Below are 22,187 nucleotides of genomic sequence, written 5' to 3' on the forward strand. Positions count from 1 at the left end.
AAGTAAAATAAATGTGAAATAATTCAACTGATTTTTAAATTTTTTTTATTTGTTCTTCAAACATATATAGTACACAAACCACAGCCTTCAGAACCTCATGCATACGTTTATGGCTAAACAAAATACATTAAAAAAAACAGAGATGCAGGGGAGGCTAACATAACCCATCAAACATGGAGCACCTCTAAAAAGGCATAACAATCTCATATCCATCAGCACTTCAGAATGAAATTCCAGTTTTAATCCTGAACATGATTGATTATGAAGTCTGGAGTTGAAAACACAACACTGGTATTGATAGATTCCTATGGGCACCATCTGCCGTGTGAAGGTGAATTTGTATCTACTTGCACTTGGCTGCACTGTGTTTGGCTCCATTGTGCACAACAGTGCATAATTTTTCCCTCTAGTACAATGTCGGTGTGGTAAAAATAAATACATAAAAATTACAACATTCTGATAAACTTAATTAATTTTGCATCATATGCGTCATTATTTGGCCTGGAAAGTGGAGTGGTTTACGAAGGCCATTCAGGTCTAACCAGATGTCCCACAATCGTATTTACTTGTCACATGGAGGTACAGTATTGAAGTAGTAGATGTGCAGCTTATGTAAAGACACATAGCCACAAGCTAATCTGAAATAGGTTTCTTGCTGTCAAAACACTTAAAACCATTCAGCAATGATTTACACTTTTTACCTACAGCTCATCATGACATCGAAGAAAAAGAGACGCTTCTGCCCTAAGACGCCAGGCCAAGCAGGAATCCTCCAATGAAACCACTTGTGACAACAATGTTTTTCTTCACAAACTCTGTGGACTGAAAAAAACAAAACAGAAAATGAGTTTGAGTTCCATGTCACATCGATAACTAACAATCAAATGCAATTTTTCCTAATTCTCAACTTTTCAAGAGCAGGGAAAAATAAACAGTGTGCTTTCATGGCGACTGTACATGCTGCCATGGCATGTTGGTACCGATTGTTTAAAGAAATAAGACATCAAGATGAATGGGAAATGAGTACTGTGTGGCTGCAAGCCCACCATCTTTCAATTGGTCATTGCAAATAATTCTATTACTCATAATTAGTCTGAAGACATTTTACAGTCTAGTGAGCTGCACTTTTAAGTTTTATAATATTTCAATCAGTTGTGCATGAGCATATAACTTTTGATTGCCCAACACACAAAGGTCAAAAAATAAAGCAACATATAATATTCTGAGGTCTCACCTTCTCAACAAATGTGTTTAGCTCTGGGCCTGCTTGATTGGTGCTCTTCTTTAACTGCTTCTTCGCTTTGTTGACATCCTTCTCTACTCTCTTCCAGTCCACTTGGATGTAGCCACTATTGTTAGCTATCTGTAGAAAGAGTCGGGCAAATGAAAAATAGATGAGAGGCAGAAGTTTTTTTTTTAAATTCTTTTGGAAGGGTTAACCCGTATGTGCAAGAATACCTGCAACAGCAGAAGACCGCCCCCTACGGCTGTAGCAGCAACTTTCCCAACCTTCTGGAAGAGATATCCTGCACACCTGAAATGAATAGACAGAGCATGAAGGTTGATCTGACATAAATTATGACTTCAACTGCCTTTAAAATTACCACTATAAGGTTTGAATGGCAGCTAATGGTCCAACACTGAAAGTCTAACTAAGACATTATTTGGTATCATAACCAACTGCACAATTATAAAATATAAGGGGAGAGACCATGGGATTTATTTTCCTAACTGGTGGAAAAAGGGGTTTTGTATAAGTTTCCTTAAAGAATCACTAACATGCTGAGTGTAGAAGAGAGACATGAGACAAGATGACAGAGAGACAAACCAGAATACAATTCAAGGTCACAGGGGTCATGTGTGACACACCTAATTAGCCCTGGACTGTTTCTGAGTAATTTAAAAGGCTAAAATGTTATGTATATGATATTTATTAACAGGGAGCTAAGTGGGGGAGTTAACGAGGGGCACTTGAAGGCAGCATGATGCATTTCAAGGCAGGATATTTACCATCCGCTCGCTCCTCCTATGGCTATCTGTGTGGCCACGGAGTATTTCTCTGCTACTGGCCCGGAGTTGGTTCCGAAAAGACGGTTCCACCATCGCTGACGTTTGGCATATTCTGTCAGGTCCACGACCTTGTCGTAAATCTCCTCTTCTACGTCTTTACATACACAGAAACATAAAAACAGTTAGCATTCAATAGCAGTGAACTGATGCCCTGCAGTAGACGCTGCCTATAAAAGGCAATACGACCATATTAGGTTTATCTGCCATAGTACGACAACTGTTTAACTTAAGACAACATCTCGGACATAAAGGTGTAACTTAGTAATATAGCGAATAAGTCCAAATGTTCACATTACAGGGGTTTCAACATGGCAGCGGTAGCTAACGATAACTTTACTGTTGTCTGTAATCGGAACTTATTAAAGTTCTGAGGCCCGATAATAAGTTAGCATGAGCAGACAAGTGCAGCTAAGGGACAGTTGAAAAGTTAGCAACAAACGCTACGTCTGTAGACAACGGGCTTTCAGCGGGAGCAGAGACGGAGCTTTGCGGACACACATATGTCAGGCAAAAGTTAACAAACACGTCCTGTGTGCAATCCATGCTAAGAGAATACCCCGTGTCCTGGTTCAGACAGAGATGCAAATAGTTTATAGGCCTTCTTACCCTTTCTGCTGTTCGCCATTTTGGAGTACGTCGGTCTGTCCTCAGCTGCCTGCACGTCCGGCGTCATTTGCATAATTTTAACGGTTAAAGTAAAAGAGAGAGCGAAACACGGGCAGGTATAACTATGAAATAATATCTTTATTTAAAATAATTGAATAAAATAAATAAATAATAATAATAATGAAAGTAATAATAATTTCCAGTGGCTTTCAGTGTATTTACATAGAGTTTCAAGAACAATGTTCAAGAAGAACAAACATAGACATATAACTTAACAATTTTGTGATAATACTTACATTCCATATATTAGCCTATAAGTATATACTTAAATGTCAGGTCAATGTCTATATATTTGGAATACCTGGCTGATGAAAAGAGTTGACATTTTTTTTCTTAGTACAAGCAAGTAATTGAAAAGAATAAGTAAGTAATGGTGTATGGGAATGCAAGAGTGCAGCACTAATATAAAGTTACTTTATACATACATATATGCATACAGTATACAGTGTAAGCATAGTTATTACTATTACTATATACTAAAATACTAATATACTATGAATATGCTATACATAAATAAGAAGTAATTCTGCACATCTGCTACTACTAACAAACAAATGTAATTTAATTGAAAAACAAAAATATTGTGACCACACAGAGTCTGTGTGGCTGCTTCATCCAGTGTTAGGTGATCTGCCTTAAACTCATATAGTGCAAAAATGCATTGAAAGCAGCTCAGCCACAATGGTGGACAGCCAAAGGTTGATTAGGTGTTTAACCAGGCAATGTTCGTAGACAAATGAAATGAATTTATGGATGAATTTAAATTTCTCAGGGAGGAAATGTTTACCAAAAGTGACTTAAAAATATGCCTAAAACCATGAAGGCACTTCTATCAGTGAGGTGGAGGCAGCTTCAGGTAACATCACCAACAGGTATGCTTATTGAAAGTGACTTTGTGTCCTCTGTTTGAAAATCATTCTTGATCCATAGATAAAATGTAATCTATTTATCATCTATCTATCTATCTATCTATCTATCTATCTATCTATCTATCTATCTATCTATCTAAAGTACTGTATTTGTGCAACGTTGCAACAAGCATCCCTGACAGCCGCCCCCCCATAGACAAACATGACAGCTATTTTGACCAATAGGCTGCCTAGAAATATAGTTACGTAATCATAATATAGCGTGAGGAACCAATCACGGGACTCTGGGGCGGGCCTTGGAAGCCCATTGGAGACAGTCATGTGGCCGCAGACACCGGCCGCTGATTGGTCGGGGTGACCGGAGGGCGTGTCGACGGTGGCGGCGTGCGTTTGCCTCTGTGACACAATTACAACAACTTTGAGCCGATGGTTGGGGAAGTTTGCGATATTATCAAATAACACTCACTCCTAAATCCCAACATTACATCAACTTCATGCATATATTGGCACTGGAATACACGCTGTGTTTTGATGTACAATGAGGAGTGTAGAAGGTAATTTGAAGGGATCATTTCCTTGAGGATTTGGCAAGAATTACGCTACGCCCCGTTTTAGTCCTGGATAGGTGTGCAACACTTTCGTTGTTATTGCATTTTGCCGGAGTTGCTCGGTCCCGTTGATCTTCCCGTCTCTTTTCCATGAAATCGTGCGGAGTGTCGCTCACCGCCGCTGCCTCTGCTGCTGCCCGGAGTCTCGGCGTTGCTGGTAATGACGAGGAGAAAATGGCGTCGGGAAAAGCGACTGAAATCGAAGAGGACTTTCCGAAGCTAACAGCGCAAGAGAAAGAGAGCTTGGTCGGAATTGACAGGTTAGACGATCTGTTGTGTGAACAGTCTCACCCGCTCCTTTTCTGCAATTTCTGTTTTTCTTCGCGCAGTTTGAAACAACAAATATGAATGCCCCCAAGTAATACGGAACCGCCTGTGTGTTGTCTGTCCTCTACTTGCAGTTCACTGTTTGGATTTCATAGGCTTCAAGAAGATGGCGCCAGAACGAAGGCCTTGCTGTTAAAGGTATGCCACTGAGTATGAAAACAGTAGCCTCTCTCCGTTATCTCCTCTGATTAGTGCATATCCCACCTGAAATAAGTGGTACATACCTCCCAACGCCACTCTTGCTGAATGACTAGCCGCGACATACACAAGCCTCAATTTTGCCCAACTTTGAGGCTGAACCAGCGACTGACTGTAAAAGCAGCTTTCAGTTATGGACGTGATTATTGCAAATAGCAAAGCAACGTTTGCACCGACTCACAGAATAAAACAACCCCCAGTACATTTATGTAATGTGTACCAGTATCAAACAGGCCTAAAGTAGCAGACACGACGTTGTACCAGAGTAAAATTGCAGGATGATATGAATCTCCGCCCTGCTAAAATCGGTGGTGTCATCGGTTGTTGAGAGAATAGGTACCATGCTACGTGATAGCATTGGTGGCGTTTGTCATTGCATATATATCGCTATCAACATTATGGCCCGTAAGGAGAGGCTTGCATGTGTGAGGAAAACACATTAATGTTACAACTGCTGTTACTTTGCTTGTTTCATTTGCTGTACAGTGTAGCACCCGTTGTAAACTATGGGATTAACTAATGTAACACCTTGCTAGCTGCTATATATCACTTGCTAAAGTACAACAACAAGCTCCCGAAGATGATCAATGCATTTTATCGAAAGGAGGGACCTTTAAGTAGACAGAAACATTTGTATCCCACTCAACCATCCTTCCCAGCTCCGGTAACGGCAGCGAGAGTTTGGGTTGTGCGTCAGCTCGCTCTGTTAGCATGTAGCGGCTAACTGTCCAGCGGTTTTCTCCCCGCTTCCCTCGCACACATAACTATTCCGACACCACTTAGCTGACATTATCGAGAGAAAAACAACTGCATTGTGGTAGTTTTAAGGGTTGCATAAATAATGGCTGCTTGACTTGGCCCCAAGATGGCGGGGGTGGGAAGAAAATACCCTGGCTAACGTTTGGTAGCTAACTAGCAGCAGTGGCTAGGCTAATCACCATTCGCAGGAGAGAAAAAAAAAAGATATCACGACGAATGCGTTCAGTGTTTGAAGCAAAGATGATTCATTAAACCAGAAGCCAGGGACAACCACTTAACTAACTGCACGGTGCTTGGTGCACACATAGCAACCATCCATGTTACTGCCGCTACGCTGCCTTTGCTTGGTGTGTGTCTTCAACATGTGGCTGCTGGATGTCTTGTTGTCGGTTTAGCTGGGAACATTGGTTCGTCAGGGTGTTCTTTCACATTAGGCCCAGCCATGCACTCAGTTATTGCCATTGTTTGTTGTTGTTGTTGTTGTTGTCGTCCTTTGCAGTACGCTAGATACCTGCGCAGCCAGGGAGGCCAGTCCACAGTATATAATTATACTTATAAGGTCTGATAAAGCTGTGTCACATTAAATACGGTTGTATGTCTGTGGTGGAATAAACCTACTCTGATACCATGTCCCCCTTACATCCTCTCTCTGGACTCTACCATGTGAAAATGTGGGGGAAGGGAGAGTATTAGTTCAGCATGAGGCACTGTGTTAAACTGATATAGAGCCAGCACCTTTTAATTTTGGCACTGTCCCAATATATAGTTTTCAGATTTGGAGAATGCATGTGGAAGTGCATTGTTTTCTTTGCTGATTCACACTGTCTCTGCTTGGAGGTCTGCTGGGCCTTAGCTAACCTCTGTGGCACAAATATGCATAAGTAGAAGAGCAGCTTGGCAGTGTACCAGCAGTGCCAAAATGTGTGTAATAAGGCATGGTTGTTATGTGTGTGTGTGTTAGATGTGGAAAAGAGGAAATGATAGATACCTTCCTCCTGAGAAGTGTGAGGTTAAGGTGGTTAAATCACAGTGTGGTTTGATTTTAATTCTTTAAGCAAAGACATTTCATATGATTCATTTGATTTTGAAACCACCTCACAGTTCTATAAATGTTACACCAAGGCAGTTTTTTTGGGGGGGGGCAGTACAACACTAGTTGGAACAAACTGCAGATTGTTCTAGTGTCTGTTCAGAATGAAAGAAAAGAAACCCAGTCTTATACATGTGGGGTTTCTTGTTGCTTTTTCCCCGTTGTACTGAACAGTGATGTCCAATCTGGTGTGTGATCCGACCAGAGGGACGTAATCCACTTGCAAGTTCCTCAAAACAAGAAGTAAATATAAGCCGTATACTATATTACCTCCTCCTGCAAGATGAATATCCAGTTCATGTGTGACCTCTGTTGAATACTGTCACTACATAACTGAACGTGGCAGTGTTTACAGGCTCCACGTGTGAGAGGGACGTTTATCTTCTTTTGTCATACTGAATACCTGAATGCGTCACCTGTTACAGACATGACATTCTTCATGGTACATACAGACAAAAAGCTCTGGGTAACTTCAGAATGAACTCTGCAAGAACATACAGGAAAAAAATCATAGAGAAGTGCACCAGAATGAGTTTATTACTGGAAATCACAGCACAACAGTTTCATTTCACCCAGTCCTTTTCTTTAGGATTACAATCTAAGACAAATACATTACTGAATCGTTTTAGAAAGATACAGCTGGTGTCCGTTTTGTTTTTGTGTCCGCAAAGCTCAACAAGATGAATATATATTGAAGCTGACGCTCTCGTGAACAAAACATTACGCACTTTTATTTATTTAAATAATTTATCTATAATGACATATTGCATTCAACGTAATTGTTTTATTGCACTGATGTGCTCGCACAGCCATATTCACTAATCATTCCTCTTCGGTGGCCGCTGTTTGAGCTATCAAGAGTCATTTGTTTAGCCGTTGTTTAAATACTGACTGACAAGGTCCATATTTGGGTCTACAGCCGGTACTATGTAAAGCAGCCCTGGAAGGCTTTGAAAAAACACACTCCCTCAGTAGCACATCAGTCAGCGGTGTCTGGTCACCGCCTCTAATAAACCTGAACTACTGGCCTGAGCATTAAGGTCAAGTTATAATTATACTGGCCTTTTAGAACTTCTAGAACTTGCAGCTGTGTAGCACCACGATAACTCTACACTCTTATTGTTCCTTCATCTTAGGCTGTTAGCTGCTATGATGCCCTCATCCTGAAAGCAGAGGGGAAGGTGGACCCTGATATTTTCTGTCAGCTGGGCCACTTCAACCTTCTGCTGGAGGACTATCAGAAAGGTGAGACTCTCAATGATTGAATCTTCCTGCCTGTTATTGTTTCTCCCTCTCTCCTCAGCTGACTGCTGCTTTCTCATGATTAGTAATTTAATGTGCACTGTTGTTGCTCTGATTTCTGCACTGGTTATTTTGGTTGACACCACTAAAACCTGCTGATGTAGGGTTATTCTGATTTGACATATCGTGCTTGAAAACTTTCCCAATTGAATATGTTGAGCTGTTATCATTGTCACTAACCATTCACTCCCTCTGTTCTCATTCTTTGATTCATCTCTCCATGTTCGCAGCATTATCTGCATACCAGAGGTACTTCAGTTTACAGTCGGACTACTGGAAGGTGAGTTAAACACGTCCATCATTAATTCTCCTTTTGTAGCACTGTTTGAGGGTCTGTTTTCTCAGAACCATCTTTTATTTCTGACCTTGTAAACTGTTGTTGGGGTCCATCTTTACGTCTTGCCTTTTTCATTGGGCTTGGTCTTCAGCAAGAGACACACATGTCCAAATAGATTGTGGTCAGGTAACTGAAATAATAAAATTCAGAATACGCCACTGATTGGCCATAAGAAGTTCATGTGAAAGATCATCTTGCTGCTGAATTGCACTAAATCTGTGGCACTTTGTTGGACTTACTGTGGACTTTTTTGTGCAGTGTTCACCTAATATGAATGTGGACGTCATCAGACAGTCTGAAACTGAAACTCGCCTCTGTAATCTTGTTTAATTTCACACATTCCTTGGGCTGATATATAGAGCCAAACCAAGAAAACAGGCCCCAGACTTTTTCATCCAGGTGCATCAGAACATACAGTACTTCAAGAGCGCCTGCAATTTTTCACCACCTTTCATTAAACTGCAGAATTTTATTACCCTTAGTTTGATTATGCTTTACAAATGCATCCCTTTGAAGCACCATACATTCTACCAATTCTTTTAAGGCTTTGCATTTAGGGTTAGCTTTAGTTAGGGAGGTTGTGAAACCTGAATTCAGCAAATGAAATGTATAATGTTGAGTGTTTTATCATATCCCAGCCATGGAAATTGGACAAGCCTTTCTTTGCAAATGCATATTTGGCCTTTTATAAGTTGTAGGGTCTAAGACAGCTGAGGTCATACACACTGAAGATGTTGGGTCAGGTTTAGACATCTTACAGGAACAGGGGAGACAGTTAGTGCAGTGGATCTCACTCTGCTGGTGATGTTGTGTCTGGGTCTTTCAGGGCCGGCGATGCTAGATCTTTCTTAATAGTTCTCTGAATTTTTAATCACCGGTGTGTTTTGAAGTTGTGATGTCACTTGAGGATGAGTACAGGGCGCAGCCAGGCACATGTATACCGGCATCAAGCAAAGAATAATACCAGGGTCAGGACCAGTCGGAGGCAGATCCACAGAGCGGGTCTTTGCAGAAACCGTGAGGGGAAAAACAGTAACGCTCAAAATGTGAAGTTACACCCTGAGGCCATGGAAAAACATCCCACTGTCCTGTTGCTTTGTGTGTGTTACATATGGACAACACCTCGAATACAGACCAAGTGGACTCTACTGTGGAGTGTTGACTGGGGACAAGATTGTTGGCTGGTTGTCAGCCTGTTGTATGTGTTAGATTTCTGAGTGACATGTGGAAGTACTGCACCGTTCAGTGATGCAGATCAAATAAATTGGTGATACATGCTAACACGGAGCAGCCTATGTGTGGTCATAACAGTTTGTCTGACAGTTGATTGTAGATCTGTCAGACTGTGGTTAGAGTCAAATGAGGATATAATGGGGGGTTTTCCAGTTTTAGCTGTTTAAGAATCCAGTTCCTCGTCGGGGTGAGAAGTCTGCGATGGAAATTTAAGCAAACTTGAAAGCCACGCAAATGACATGATTTCATACAAACATGTGATTTACACAGCAATGCTAGTTAACTGAGAGGTGAAGAAATCAAACGTTCCCGGGTAGAGATGAGAGTCCTGGGACTGAAAATATCCTGCATGGGTTCCTGTTTGAGTTTTGGGCTGAGAGTCATGACAGTTTGAAATCTTTGTTCATCCATCTAAATTGTGACACACTTCCTCCAATGGCCAATGTAGAATTTAATCCCACAGTCTGTAGCTACTACCCATGTTTTCAAACCAACCAATCAGAATACAATATGATATGGTGAAGAATACGCTACAAAGAAAGTATAATGCTTCCACTAAAAACACGTGTGCTTCAGACTCGTTGCCCTCTTTTTGCTGGCTGCAGCTTCACAATCTTGAATTACCGTGACCACAGCTTATATAGTTTTGCTGCATTTTCAAAACGTGAACATAACAGGTGGTTGATGCAAGTTAATGTTTGTCTGACATGCATCGAAATGTATATCGTCAGACAGATCCCCACAAAGATTTTATTAAAGCCATCTGCCACAGTGTGACATGCAATGAATGTGTTAGATTAGACGTCCTCTTCACACCCCAGCGTGAAGTTCAAACTCTTATTCAACATGAAGCAAACTTTATCAAGTGTAATAAACCTGCAAAATGTTGCTGACAGAAAAACAAAGCAGTGTTTTTTTCTCTTTAAAGCGGCGATAACTGGTTGATACGTCCATTTGGGGACAGAGAATAGAAGTTGTGACGACATTATTGATCATTTTATAAGTTGATATGGTGAACTATGGCACGTCCAGCAGTTACAGAGCAAGATGATCATTCATGTGTTGTATTGTTTGTGTGACCTCTGTCCAGTGAATCTCAGTCCAGTGTTCCCTCTCTTTTATCTCTGTGTTTGGTCTCCACCAGCTCCTGGGGGAAATATCTGACTCTTTAGCTGCTAAACGCTTCACTGTGTTTGATTCTGACTGAGCAGGTAGTTTACAGTTTTTAGAGCACGAGAGAGCAGTGAGATTAAACCAAAACAGTAAAGCTGTACGCTGGATAGCTTAATAGTTAGCTTAATTGGTTATCAGTTGATCAGGCCTAGTTTGGCATGACATTGATTTTGCTTAAAGCCCCTCCAGTGTAAAGATCTGTGTCCATGTGTAGTGTGATTATAGATCAGCTCTAGCTTCTATATTAATACTGTGAAAGTATCAAAGCCTCAGTCCACAGAGAAATGCACACAGCCTGTATTCAGAAACTGAGCCTTAAAACCAGCCGTCAGGACTTCTGGAACTTTGTGATGTCACAACAAAGCAGTCACCAAGCCCCGCCCACCTGGACCCACCATCCAAACCTTGCAGGATTTGGTTTCTCTGAGTGTTTTTACCTGAAATCTGCTTTATTTTTATTGGATCAGTCAGAAAACAGTCAGCCAATCAGAAGAGAGGCTCAGAGCCTCCTCTCTTCTGATTGGCTCACAGACCTGTTGTTACTAGAGCTCCAGAGAGAAGCCTGAGAGAGGAGATGTGAAACTACACTGAGATGGTTTTTATATCTTCTGATGGATCAACACTTCAAATAAAACACAGAAGAAGAAGAAAATATAGAGCTTTAACTTCAGTAACGGTACAGCATTAGTTGTCCCAACAAGCTTTGCCAAAAGGATTTTTATGAGGACATGATGATGAAACAGTATTTCATTATTTCCAGACATATTCACCTCAGTTTAGATTGCCCACAGTTCCTGCTCATGGCGTGGAGTTTAATTGTCCAATCAGCTGTGATGTGATGGCGTCCAGCCTGTCCTCCCCGTCCTGTCAGCGTGGATGAATGGGTCTGTTTGGTTTGATGTTTCACTGTTTGGAATGCCCATTAAACGGAGGTGCTGAGAGTTCGATGGTGATCGGACCTGACAGCTCCGGGCTCCTCGGTATTACACAGATCTGCACAGTGGAGAGAGGTCCTGCCCCCCCACCACATGATGGTGCGGGGCAGGCGGCTCATGGTAGCCGCGGTGATGTAAATAGCCCGGCGTGGGCGGCTGAATGAGGGTGTAACTCTCGTCCTCTACTTTTAGAGACACGTCGACATGTCGATGATGGAAATGAATTGATTTATGTTCAGTGAGTCGTGTGACTCGTTGGCTGGATCTCGTTGAAGCCGTGTCACTCTGATGTGTTGTGTGTATTATCTGGTTGTGAAGTTGGTTAAAATAAGTGAAGATAGAAACTTGAATTTAAATGTTATGCCATTGCCAACATATATGGTCTCCTCGCACTTGCTGCTCATACAGTATTACAGTTTGTTTACATGTCCTGCACTGGCGACAGCACTTTCACATTTACATTAAAGAGTTAAATCCCCAAATCTGTGAACTAGCATGTGAATATCAGAGTGTTTCCTTTGAATGGCTTCATCCTCTAGTGTGTTATTGGCTTGGGCGATATGCCAAAGTACAATGTACAGTAAGTGAAGCAGTTAAATGAGGGTCGGACTCAGCAGCAGGACAGACTCTGCAAAACTGCAAAAAAAAATTCATAGTATCCTTGTTTTTCAATATTATGAAAAATATCGTTTATGGATGGAAATATCATGATATTTGATATTATTGAATATTTGATAGTTGTGCAGTACAGTAGAAATTATCAATTAAATGAATGGATGAAGGAATTACTATAACCCTTAATTGGTGCATAGATATTTAACTTCACTTTACATTATAAACATAGTGTATTTAAACAGGCATCAGTGATCTGACCATCTAACCATTTTTAACCCTTTTTCCCTCCAGAATGCTGCCTTTTTATACGGCCTCGGCATGGTTTACTACCATTACAACGCAATTCAGTGGTAAGTGCCTTTTCATCGACAATATTTTTCATCTGATGCATGACATGATCCAGTTTTTCTTGTCGATTTGGAAACACGGCGGTTAAATGAAGTTTTGAAATATGCCGAGGTTTTGCTTTCTCACCTCGTGGAGGATCGATATCATCGTCTCATCTGTGTGTGTTCAGCTTAGCCTAGCTTAGCACAAAGACTGTAAATAGGAGAACTGGCTGGCTTGTATCATTGATGATTCTGTAGGAGACGCGGTTAGAAAGCTTTATTGCATAAGACGTCAGACTATTTCTTTTATCATGTTGAGTTTTCTGTATTTGAACATCTTTATGACTCGTCAGTGTTCATCTGTTTCCTACTGATTGAGGATTTATATATTTGTGGGCTCCACCGTGGAGTGGAGTGGAGTGGGGGTGTTGATGTGCGAAGGAGTAAAGATCTTTGTCATCCATTGCATGAGAACTGGATGCACCGCCGCTGCAGGGAGACATGTTTTGTGTGGCTTTAATCATCATGTTTTGATAAGGGCAGATCGCATGTTAACTGTTGCACTTACCGAAGTGTCCTCAGTTGAACTCTGCTGAGAGAGAACAGACAGCTTTCCTCTATGTGAAGCTATAGCAGCTGCTCTGTCATTATCAGCCTCCTCCTGCTGCCTTTGTGTCTATCCAGCAACTTTTCTCTGCCTTCGTGAGCTACCACAACAAAACATTACTGAGGTCTGTTTTCTTAGTGTAAGCCAAGCCTTTTAAGATTCAAAACCACAACATTTATTTAACATTTTTCTAACCAGATGACCCCAGTTTCTGCTCTAATGCTGCAAGGACCTACTCGGCTGATGTGTCTGAATCCCTCAAAGTTTAATATTTGTGGGAACAGACGTGTTCAGTCCAGGTGACGTCAGGCTCGGGAGGGATGGACCACATACGGAGCAGAACATCACTGACAGAATCACTTTATTCTCGAGCTGCTTGTAGCTACGGTGGCTAATCTTCACATATTTACAATTAATTATCTTAAAAAAACTTTATTTGTATATCACTTTTCTTTACAAAGTGCTTTACAGAAAGAAAAAGGAGAATTAAAAACAAAACAAACGCATCATAAAACAGAAGTAAATTACATGAAAATATAAATTGTCTGTATCATGGGAAAATAAAACACAACAACATATCAAACATTCATAAAAGCTTTGAGATTAAAGAATGTTTTAAAGCCAGTTATGAAGCTGCCTGTCTGGTCTCGACAGGTCGACCGCTGCACAGTTTGGGGGCTCGAACAGCAAAGACCCGGGATTTTACAGCCACTGATAAAATATAGTATTCTTGAAATGCAGCTGCTTGATGGATGGGCTCTGGTCGACTCTTCTTGTTGACTGTTTAACTCGTTGTCACGTTGTGTTTCTGGGTGAACGCCATCATCTGTCTCACATGGAAAGAGCTCATATTTGCACCTTTGGAAACCGTCGCTTATTATCGCTCAGTTATACAGTTTAGAGTTTAGGAAACAGACCATTTAGTTTCACTGAGCATCTCATTTCTCAGTTCTGACCTGAGGCACTTCACCTGGACGTGCTGACACCTCCTCCACCTGGTGGCCTTTCTCTTTTCTGTCCGGCCTCTGTTGCTGCCCCTCCGCCTCACCCACGGCCCTGAACCATTCCAGGATTGTTCTGCTGCCAAGTTTGTACGGCCATCTCTGAGGCCTGGGGAATGTGACAGGGGGGAAGGGAGGGTGGGTGTCATGTTGGGCTCTGGAGGATGGATTACGTCACCCTGAGCCCAAGGCCCGGAGGAATGCTGAGCTGTCAAACTGTGAATGTTACTTCACAGGGCTGAAGCGGGGCTCGCTCGGCGAGACGCTGGCCCAACTATCCAGTCTGCTCTGTTCTGTTTGTTTCAGCTTCACCCTAACAAAACATTAGTTTACAAATACCATGCGAATGTTAATACGGAGCAAGCGTGGATCATTTATGTTATAACATCTCAAATAGTGCAACAAATGGCAGCAACACAACGGAGCCAAACTGTTGTTTTGTGCCTGATGGATTCGGTCTGATGCCCTTTTCCAAAGCACAGAGTTTTCCTTCATCGGTGGAGTCTGCCTTCTGCTGTGTGTCACAACCTATTCTGCAGAAGAGCTCCAAGTATTCACTGTGAATCCTGCCAGTGAGGGAGGAGAGGGTGAAGCCGAACTGGAGGGAGGGAGGGACCAGATAAATGAGGAGGAAGAGGGAGGGAGATGGGTCGGAGGGAAAGGGGGCAATGAGTTCAGTCCGCTCTCTCTCTCGCTGTGTGTGTGTGTGTGTGTGTGTGTGTGTGTGTGTGTGTGTGTGTGTGTGTGGCACCCAGTCAGCAGTGAGCTCAGTGCTCGGCCGCTTCATACAGGAGAAGGGGCTCCATGCTGACATGCAGTTGCCATTGTTGTCATAGCTACACAGTGAGTGAGTTCAGTTGGAAAGTAGTGTTTGTTTTATGTTTTAATTTGCTCTCGTCTCCGTGGACTTGTCTTTTTAATATTGTCAAGAGGGGGGGGCATAGTCCTGGAAAACCTGGAAAACAGATGACCAGGTTTCCAGTCATGGAAAACACATGGAAAATGGGAGAGAAAGTCAAATCTCCTGAAAATGAATGCCGTCATTCTCCTGTTTTTGGCCGATGTCATGTCAGTAAATAGACGATCTTGTATTTTGAACAGGCTGCTATCGGCTTTTGTTTGTCACACACCAGCTAAATACTTACTGACTTTGCTAGCATCTTTGTTAGCGCAGCGTCAAACCCAATGCTGCGTCGCTCAGGTAAAACAGACCATAATATGACATGACATGTTTCACTTCTGTAGCGTTAAAGCGTTAAAGACGAAGTTGTTGCGATTAATTTGTCATAATTTCATAATTAAGAGATGATTTCATAGATGAGCATAGACTGAGTTTATATGAACTCGTCCACAGTAAAGGAACATATTGGTGTACGGAGTGATTCCTGTCATCCCTGAAAACGCCCTGGAAAATGATCTGTAGAAAAGAGCGGGAACCCTGTTGCTGCTAAGACGACAGCAGTGTTTGCCGACGATGTGAAGCTGGCCCTCAATAACCCCACACACACACACACACACACACACACACACACACACACACACACACACACACACACCACTATTTAGTTCAGCAAATTAAACACAAATTCAGTCTTTTGCTAAAACGTCACTGTTAATTTTCCTTCTCTGTATTGGTCAAAAGCCAGCGGGTCATAAGAGCCACACTTTTAATTAGGCTGTGACAGACATTATTAACAGTTTAACGAGCTGTAAGAGGTGAAATCATTCGGTGACTTTATTTTTTTTCAGACCGTAACGACAACCCTCACCCACACACTCAGTCAGCTGTAGCTTGTTAATTCCTCCTGGCTCTTGATATGCCCTCTGTTTATAATGGGCCCACAGTGGTTTTATTAAAACAGAAACACAACTCTGGGCGGTACAGTGGAGAGGGAGCTCGTTAGTCGTGGCGTGTAATTGACGGACAGCTGGTCGTCAGGGAACAGGATGTCGAATCTTCCGGTTAAACTTCTTAGCGTATCAGTATTAGTATTGTTAAAAGCTTATTATCTTTAAAAGCTCTGAATCAAGACCTCAGGGATTTTGTGAGCTGTGAAGTGAGTGTCCACTCAGACCAGGAAGCTAACATTAGCTCAAGTAGCTAAAGTGCAGAGTCGGTTAAATCAGACGCTGGATCGTATTTCCTCCGACTGACCAGCTTGGATTTGCTTCATGTAAATAATGTAATTGCTCCCAACAACTAATGTGGGACATTTTCAGCTTGTATCCTCTTTAGTCTCTGGGATGTGGAGGCGGGTCGTGGCCCTTATAAACAGGTGCAAATGCTACACGCTTGATATTTTCAGGGATTGTTCTACGCTATTACACATCTTTAACTTCTGTAGTGGTTGGCCTACAGCTGTGTATTAGCCGAGTTATGCCTTGCTGAAAATTGTATCTTATATTTTTATATATAATACTCATGTTACAGTACTTTCTCTTACAACTAGGTGCATGTCTAAAGAAATACATTTTTTTGATTTATGAGGCTTTAAAGATAAAAAAAATATTTCACACCTTTATTTCTAGTGCGTATTGCCCATGTATGACACAGTCTCCTCTAAAAGCAATAATGGAAAGAGCATGTTTTAATTAGTTAATAAAAATAAATGAATTAATCAAACTGACATTCTGCAGAAAACAGAAGAAGCGTCTACTTAAAGAGTTAAAATAAGCCACATCTACGCTCGACGTTTCCAAGCTCTCATATGTGAGAAAACTCCAGATGTTATTTGATACTTTCCACTTATCATTTATATGCATCTCTACGGAGGTGAAGCACAGAACAAACACCAAACAGTCTGAAAGAGGAAGAGTGAGCACTCTTACATTAACAACGTGATAATAATAATTGATTATACATTTTATTTAGAGGCACCTTGAGATAGATAAAGAGATAAAATGCGAATACAAGGAATAAAATACTAAATAAATTACAATAAATGTGAGGTCATAAAAATAAATATGATCAAATGCTGGTGCTGGAGTTAAACAGAGTGGTTAAGTTTGTTTTGAGGTGGGATTTGAAAACGGGAAGAGAATCAATATCACTGATGTCTTGAGTTCCAGTGGAGGGGCGACGAGGCTGAAAGCTCTGAACCACAGGGCAGTAAGACGGGCAGGAGGTGGAGAGAGGTTGATGCAGGAGGAAGACCTAAGAGAAGGTGTGCAGATATGACATTTAGGGTTAGGGTTCCAGTGGAAAATCAGCCGTTGTGATGTTTGTTGATCGCTGTTGCACGGCTCTGCTGCAGCAGCGAACTCCCTCTGAAGATGATCTGTCCAACACTGTAAACCCCACGAGCAGCGAGTTAGCTCGATCAGCCGTGTCCAGAACGCGTCGCCATGTTTCAACGAAAACAAGGACGCGGCAGTTCCTCGCTTCACTCTGGATCCTCCACCAGACTCGCTCTGAGGTCTCTACAACATCCTGCCGTCTGCAGCTGAGTGTGAAATGACAAAAGCCCTGAAATATTTGGTCTGTGGTCGGCCGCTGCGTTTGCACCTGCTGCCACCACACAAGAAATAAAAAAACAACATCTCAAACCTCCTGCAAGTCCTTCAAAACTGGGATTTGAATCTGTCTGCGATGCCTTGTGTTCGGATCTGATGTAGTAACGGTCACACCTACGTTATCACCACATTATCAGTGTTCAAGCATTGAGTCATATCATGTTTAACTTTGTCAATATTCCCCAGCTCTGATTTAAAGTCACTTAAACTGGTCGCAGTGGAACTCGTGTTGAACTTGTGTTGAACTTCCTGTTGTTGTGTCTCTCTTTCCAGGGCAATCAAGGCGTTCCAGGAGGTGCTTTACATCGACCCCAGCTTCTCCAGAGCTAAAGAGATTCATCTGAGGCTGGGACTCATGTTTAAAGTCAACACGGACTACGAGTCGAGCTTAAAGGTACATTTCAAACGGTCTCGCACTGAGACGTGGAATAAGAAATGTCTTTGAATCATGATAATGGGGTCACGCAGCGGCCTAGATACTGGGGTACGCTTCATATAAAATGGGTTTAATAGGATTCATTTTAATTAGACTCTTCCCTGCAGAAGGAAACTGTCAAGTTAAATGTACACTAAGGAAAAAAAGTGGGAACAGAGATATTATGGGATATTATAGTAAGTATTGTTTAATACGTTTAGATAATGTATGTAATTATATAATAATCATACTTGTTGTAAAGTAACAGCTGCTGCGATTAGGTTATTCAATTGATCAGCATCATTTTAAAGCAAAAATCTCATATTTTTTGGATCCAGCTTCAACAATGTGAAGATGTTTTCTTTGTCTTCGTCATACATGAGAGTGAAACTGATGAAGATCTTTGGGTTTTGGGTCGTTGCCCTGACAACACACGGCTTGTCACACATTTGAAGACGTGATCATGTGATGTAGGAAATCATATCCATCAGTTAATGGGTAAAATATTCGTGTGACTCGTCAGTAATGATGACAGTCAGACCTGTCCCGGTCTCTTCACGCCGCCCTGTGCGTTTCATCCGGTGAACGATGACGTGAACAGAGAAGAATCTTTTTCCGGTCGAGCCGCTCCGCTCTGAAATCCTGAGCACAGTCATCGAACCCTCCTCCTGCCTAAATAGACTTCAGCTCCCCGGTCGTCAGATTAACAAAAGGCTGGTGGATCATCTGTCCCGTCTGTCTGAGTGCGAGCCGCTCCGCTGTCTCCCGACACCTGTGATACTGTCTGACTGGAGCCTATGGATCTATTGTTCTGAGGGTCCTGGTTCGCTTTAGGGACAGACCGCTATCTGATCCCGGGCTTTGTCCTGCTCCAGACATCCTGTCACAGCGCTGCGCATCATGCATTTTAATGCGTCAGTATAGTACAGAATCTTGTTTTACATTTAAACTCGGAGGCTTTGTTTTTCCTCCACGCCGGCGACAGTCGGAGCGGCAGCCATATTGTTTTCAGGTCGTCCGTCTCGTTCTCGTGGACACGATATCTCAGTCACGCCTCGGCGGAACTTTGTCAAATTTGGTACAAACATTCACTTGGACTCAAAGATGAACTGATTTGAATTTGGTGGTTAAAGGTCAAAGGTCAAGGTCACTGACCTCACAAAAGACAGTTTTGGCCTCGTGAACATGATATCTCAGTAACACTTTGAGGGATTTTCCTCAAATTTGGTGAAAACATTCACCTGGACTCAAAGACAATTTATTTATTTATTACACTTTGGTGGCTAAAGGTCAAAGGTCACAATGAGCTCACAAAACGTGATTTTGGCCTTGTGAACGCGAGATCTGGAGAACTCCTCAAGGTAGTCCCTTCACATTTGGTACAAACCTTCACTTGGACTCAAGGAAGAACTGATTCGATTCTTCTGACAAACTTTCACACAAATGGTTCATTTTTTCTATGACTATGAAATAAATGAAACGAGTCTGAGTGGCGGAGGGATACGACCACGAGGAGGAGAATCTAGTTGTGAACAGATCAGTTCCTGTTATTCCTGTATTTCTCATATCACCTTAGAGGAGCAATTATTATAATTACTGTTATTATTATTATTATTATAATTGTGGTTGAATCAGCACCTGACAGACTGTGAACATTGTAAAGGTGAAGTGTAGTAGCGCGGTGTCGTCGTACGAGAAGAAGCACGACCGTGTGCGCTGATGCTGGAGGTGGTTCAGTATTGAGCTGTGTGGACTGCACGTGCTGCACGTCCTCACTCTGTCTTGGATGCACCCCTCCCTCTTAGTCCTGGCTTGTCGCCAGCAACACACACACACACACACACACACACACACACACACACACACAGTTGCCCCAGTTATCTACAGGGAGGGGTGTGCGCACGTTTAGAGGAGCAGGGATTGAATAAAGGTAGGAGAGCGAGGAAAGAGAGAGAAGGGAAATAGAAAGAGACACACAGGAAATTGTTAGAAAATGCTTGGTGTTGGGGGGGGGGGGGGGGTGTTTCATGCTGCCTCCTCTTCATTCATCCTCTTCCTCATGGACCACACTGGGTAGAGGAAGAGACTGAGAGGCAGCAGGTGATGGAGGAATGAGACGTCGGCCATTTCTGAGAATATATTGTAACCTCGTTACGAGGCAGCCGTCGCAGTCGTGCGTGTAACTGCATCTTCACCCACACTCACGCCAACTTAACTCCATCAGTGGCTGCTGATTTTAGCCAATGAGAGAGAGTATGAGTGTGTTCACGCACTGTGTGTTGGTAAGGTGATGAGTTGGCTGTTGTCTGTGCAGCCATAGAGGAGAGCTTTGAGCTGAGAAAGGAGGTGAGATAGAGGGAGGGGGGGTGTGTGGCTGCCTGTTCCAGCTTTGAGGTATTGTGTGTCATCTCTCTGCACTCTCCACTGCAGCCGTCTGCTGAATAGTAATCAGTGACACCAGGATAGAAGAGGGGGAAGGAGGGGGGAGTGAGAGAGGGAGAGAGAGAGAGAGAGAGAGAGGAAGGAGAGACATGGGGAGGGAGGTGGAATGCCAAGCTGACAATCCTGCTGCATTATCTGCCTGCTGGTAGAGCAAGTGTGAAAGAGAAGGAAGGGAAGGAGAGAGGAGACGGAGGCAGAGAGCTACAGGAGGATGCAGCGGGGCTCCGGGAGGAAGAGTGAGGTCTGCCAGCCGTCTAGGTAAACGCTGCGTTTGAGTGCGTTAGGACATCTGGCAGTGACGAGTGTGTGTGTGATGTTTTGTAGCTTGTAGCTTTAAAGGGAATTTATTCTTAGAAGACTTCTGTGTGTGTGTGTGTGTGTGTGTGTGTGTGTGTGTGTGTGTGTGTGAGAGAGAGCAGCTCCACTGGCCTTGGGTGAAGCATGCAGCCGAAAGCTTCTTGATTGTTATCTGTCTGATATTGACTGTGTGTGTGTAGCTGCAGCTGAAAGGCTGCACACTCTCATCCTTTAAGAGTGTGTGTGTGTGTGTGTGTGTTTTATATCTTGTGCTCCAGCCTTTAAGAAATCTGCCTTTTTAAAGGTTTCATCCTTCCTGTTTCCCTCCACCACAGCTGACAGTGGAGTACGGCAACACCGGCAGTACAGTCTGTTCCACCTCTCTGTGCTAGATCCTTGTTGTTGGGGCAGTTCCTGGTTTCAGCTGTTTGGAGCTGTGTCACTGACCCGAATAAGACGCACAGCTGGTGCCTGTTTCAGTGCATGAACCTGCACTGTAACTGCAACAGCACCTGTCACCTTGAAGCCACCTATGGGTGCCCTAGTGTTCCCTTTGCATGGTGGATACTCATAGTACTCATGACTTTAATAAAGCATGAGGGCAGAATAGTGGTTGCATACATATGTGGAGTAATGGAGCTGTATGGGAAGGGGGGGGGTCTAGCTGGAAGAGAAGCCCCAGAGAGCTGTCTCTGTAGCTGTGTGATGCATTCATGGACTAATCTGTTCAATGACCCTGGATGGGGGATCTTGGTTAGTAGTGTGCCACGCCTTGGCAGCCAGGCTAGGCCTCTGCAGACATCTGCCTCCCTCAGCAGCTCTGTCCCCACCTCTCATGGCGGGACAGGATGCTGCTCCACATCCTGGATGTCAGGGTGTCATTTTTTATTTATTTCACTGAGGTGCTTTAGTCGTGTGGTTGGACGGGAGGAAGGCGGGAATGTTGGAGCAAGTTGTGTGTGTGTGATCCAGAGACAAGAATATCTATAGTTCAACCCCCCCATACACACACACACACACACACACACACACACACACACACACCCCCCCCCCCTCCTCCTGCCAGCCGTGTCCTCTCATGTTACGGTCACCAGGGTTCACTCATGGCTCGTGTGGATCTGTCGGGGCTTTTTATTAACACAGTTTTCTTAAAAGCAGCAGATTTAGCCACTTTATGTCACTGCAAGGAGGAAGTAGTTGATTTATTCTCCTCATGCAAATCACTTATTGTATCAGTAACATGATCATTCAGACTCTTAATCAACAATCAATTTCTTTTGTTTATGGATTTCCCCTCTTTTTCTCTCTCTGCAGCATTTTCAGCTGGCTTTGATCGACTCCAATCTCTGCACTTTGTCCAAAGCTGAAAGTAAGTAGTGTTTCTACAATTACCAGAGGGGG

General features: G+C 42.8%; 2 protein-coding genes across 2 annotated transcripts in view; one reads left to right on the forward strand and one right to left on the reverse strand.

The window, feature by feature from the left end:
* Positions 1-28: 28 nt before the first annotated feature.
* On the reverse strand, positions 29-2,732 carry fundc1 (FUN14 domain containing 1). Its single transcript, XM_022767265.1, has 5 exons — positions 2,677-2,732; positions 2,011-2,164; positions 1,459-1,534; positions 1,235-1,363; positions 29-822 (listed from the first exon to the last, which is right to left on the reverse strand). Exons 1-5 carry the CDS (start codon positions 2,693-2,695, stop codon positions 745-747), a joined length of 456 nt encoding a protein of 151 aa, XP_022622986.1. The 5' UTR covers positions 2,696-2,732; the 3' UTR covers positions 29-744.
* A 1,202-nt stretch (positions 2,733-3,934) lies between these two features.
* Positions 3,935-22,187, forward strand: part of kdm6a (lysine demethylase 6A) — a 38,182-nt gene continuing 19,929 nt past the window's right edge. The window contains exons 1-7 of the mRNA XM_022767304.1: positions 3,935-4,473; positions 4,615-4,678; positions 7,724-7,832; positions 8,120-8,169; positions 12,474-12,532; positions 17,906-18,026; positions 22,101-22,155. Coding sequence (XP_022623025.1) covers positions 4,304-4,473; positions 4,615-4,678; positions 7,724-7,832; positions 8,120-8,169; positions 12,474-12,532; positions 17,906-18,026; positions 22,101-22,155 — 628 coding nt within the window. The 5' untranslated portion in view covers positions 3,935-4,303. The remainder of the gene's footprint in view (positions 4,474-4,614; positions 4,679-7,723; positions 7,833-8,119; positions 8,170-12,473; positions 12,533-17,905; positions 18,027-22,100; positions 22,156-22,187) is intronic.

Source organism: Seriola dumerili, unplaced genomic scaffold (genome assembly GCF_002260705.1).
Source record: "Seriola dumerili isolate Sdu_G_001 unplaced genomic scaffold, Sdu_1.0 BDQW01001125.1, whole genome shotgun sequence".
Lineage (NCBI taxonomy): Eukaryota > Metazoa > Chordata > Actinopteri > Carangiformes > Carangidae > Seriola > Seriola dumerili.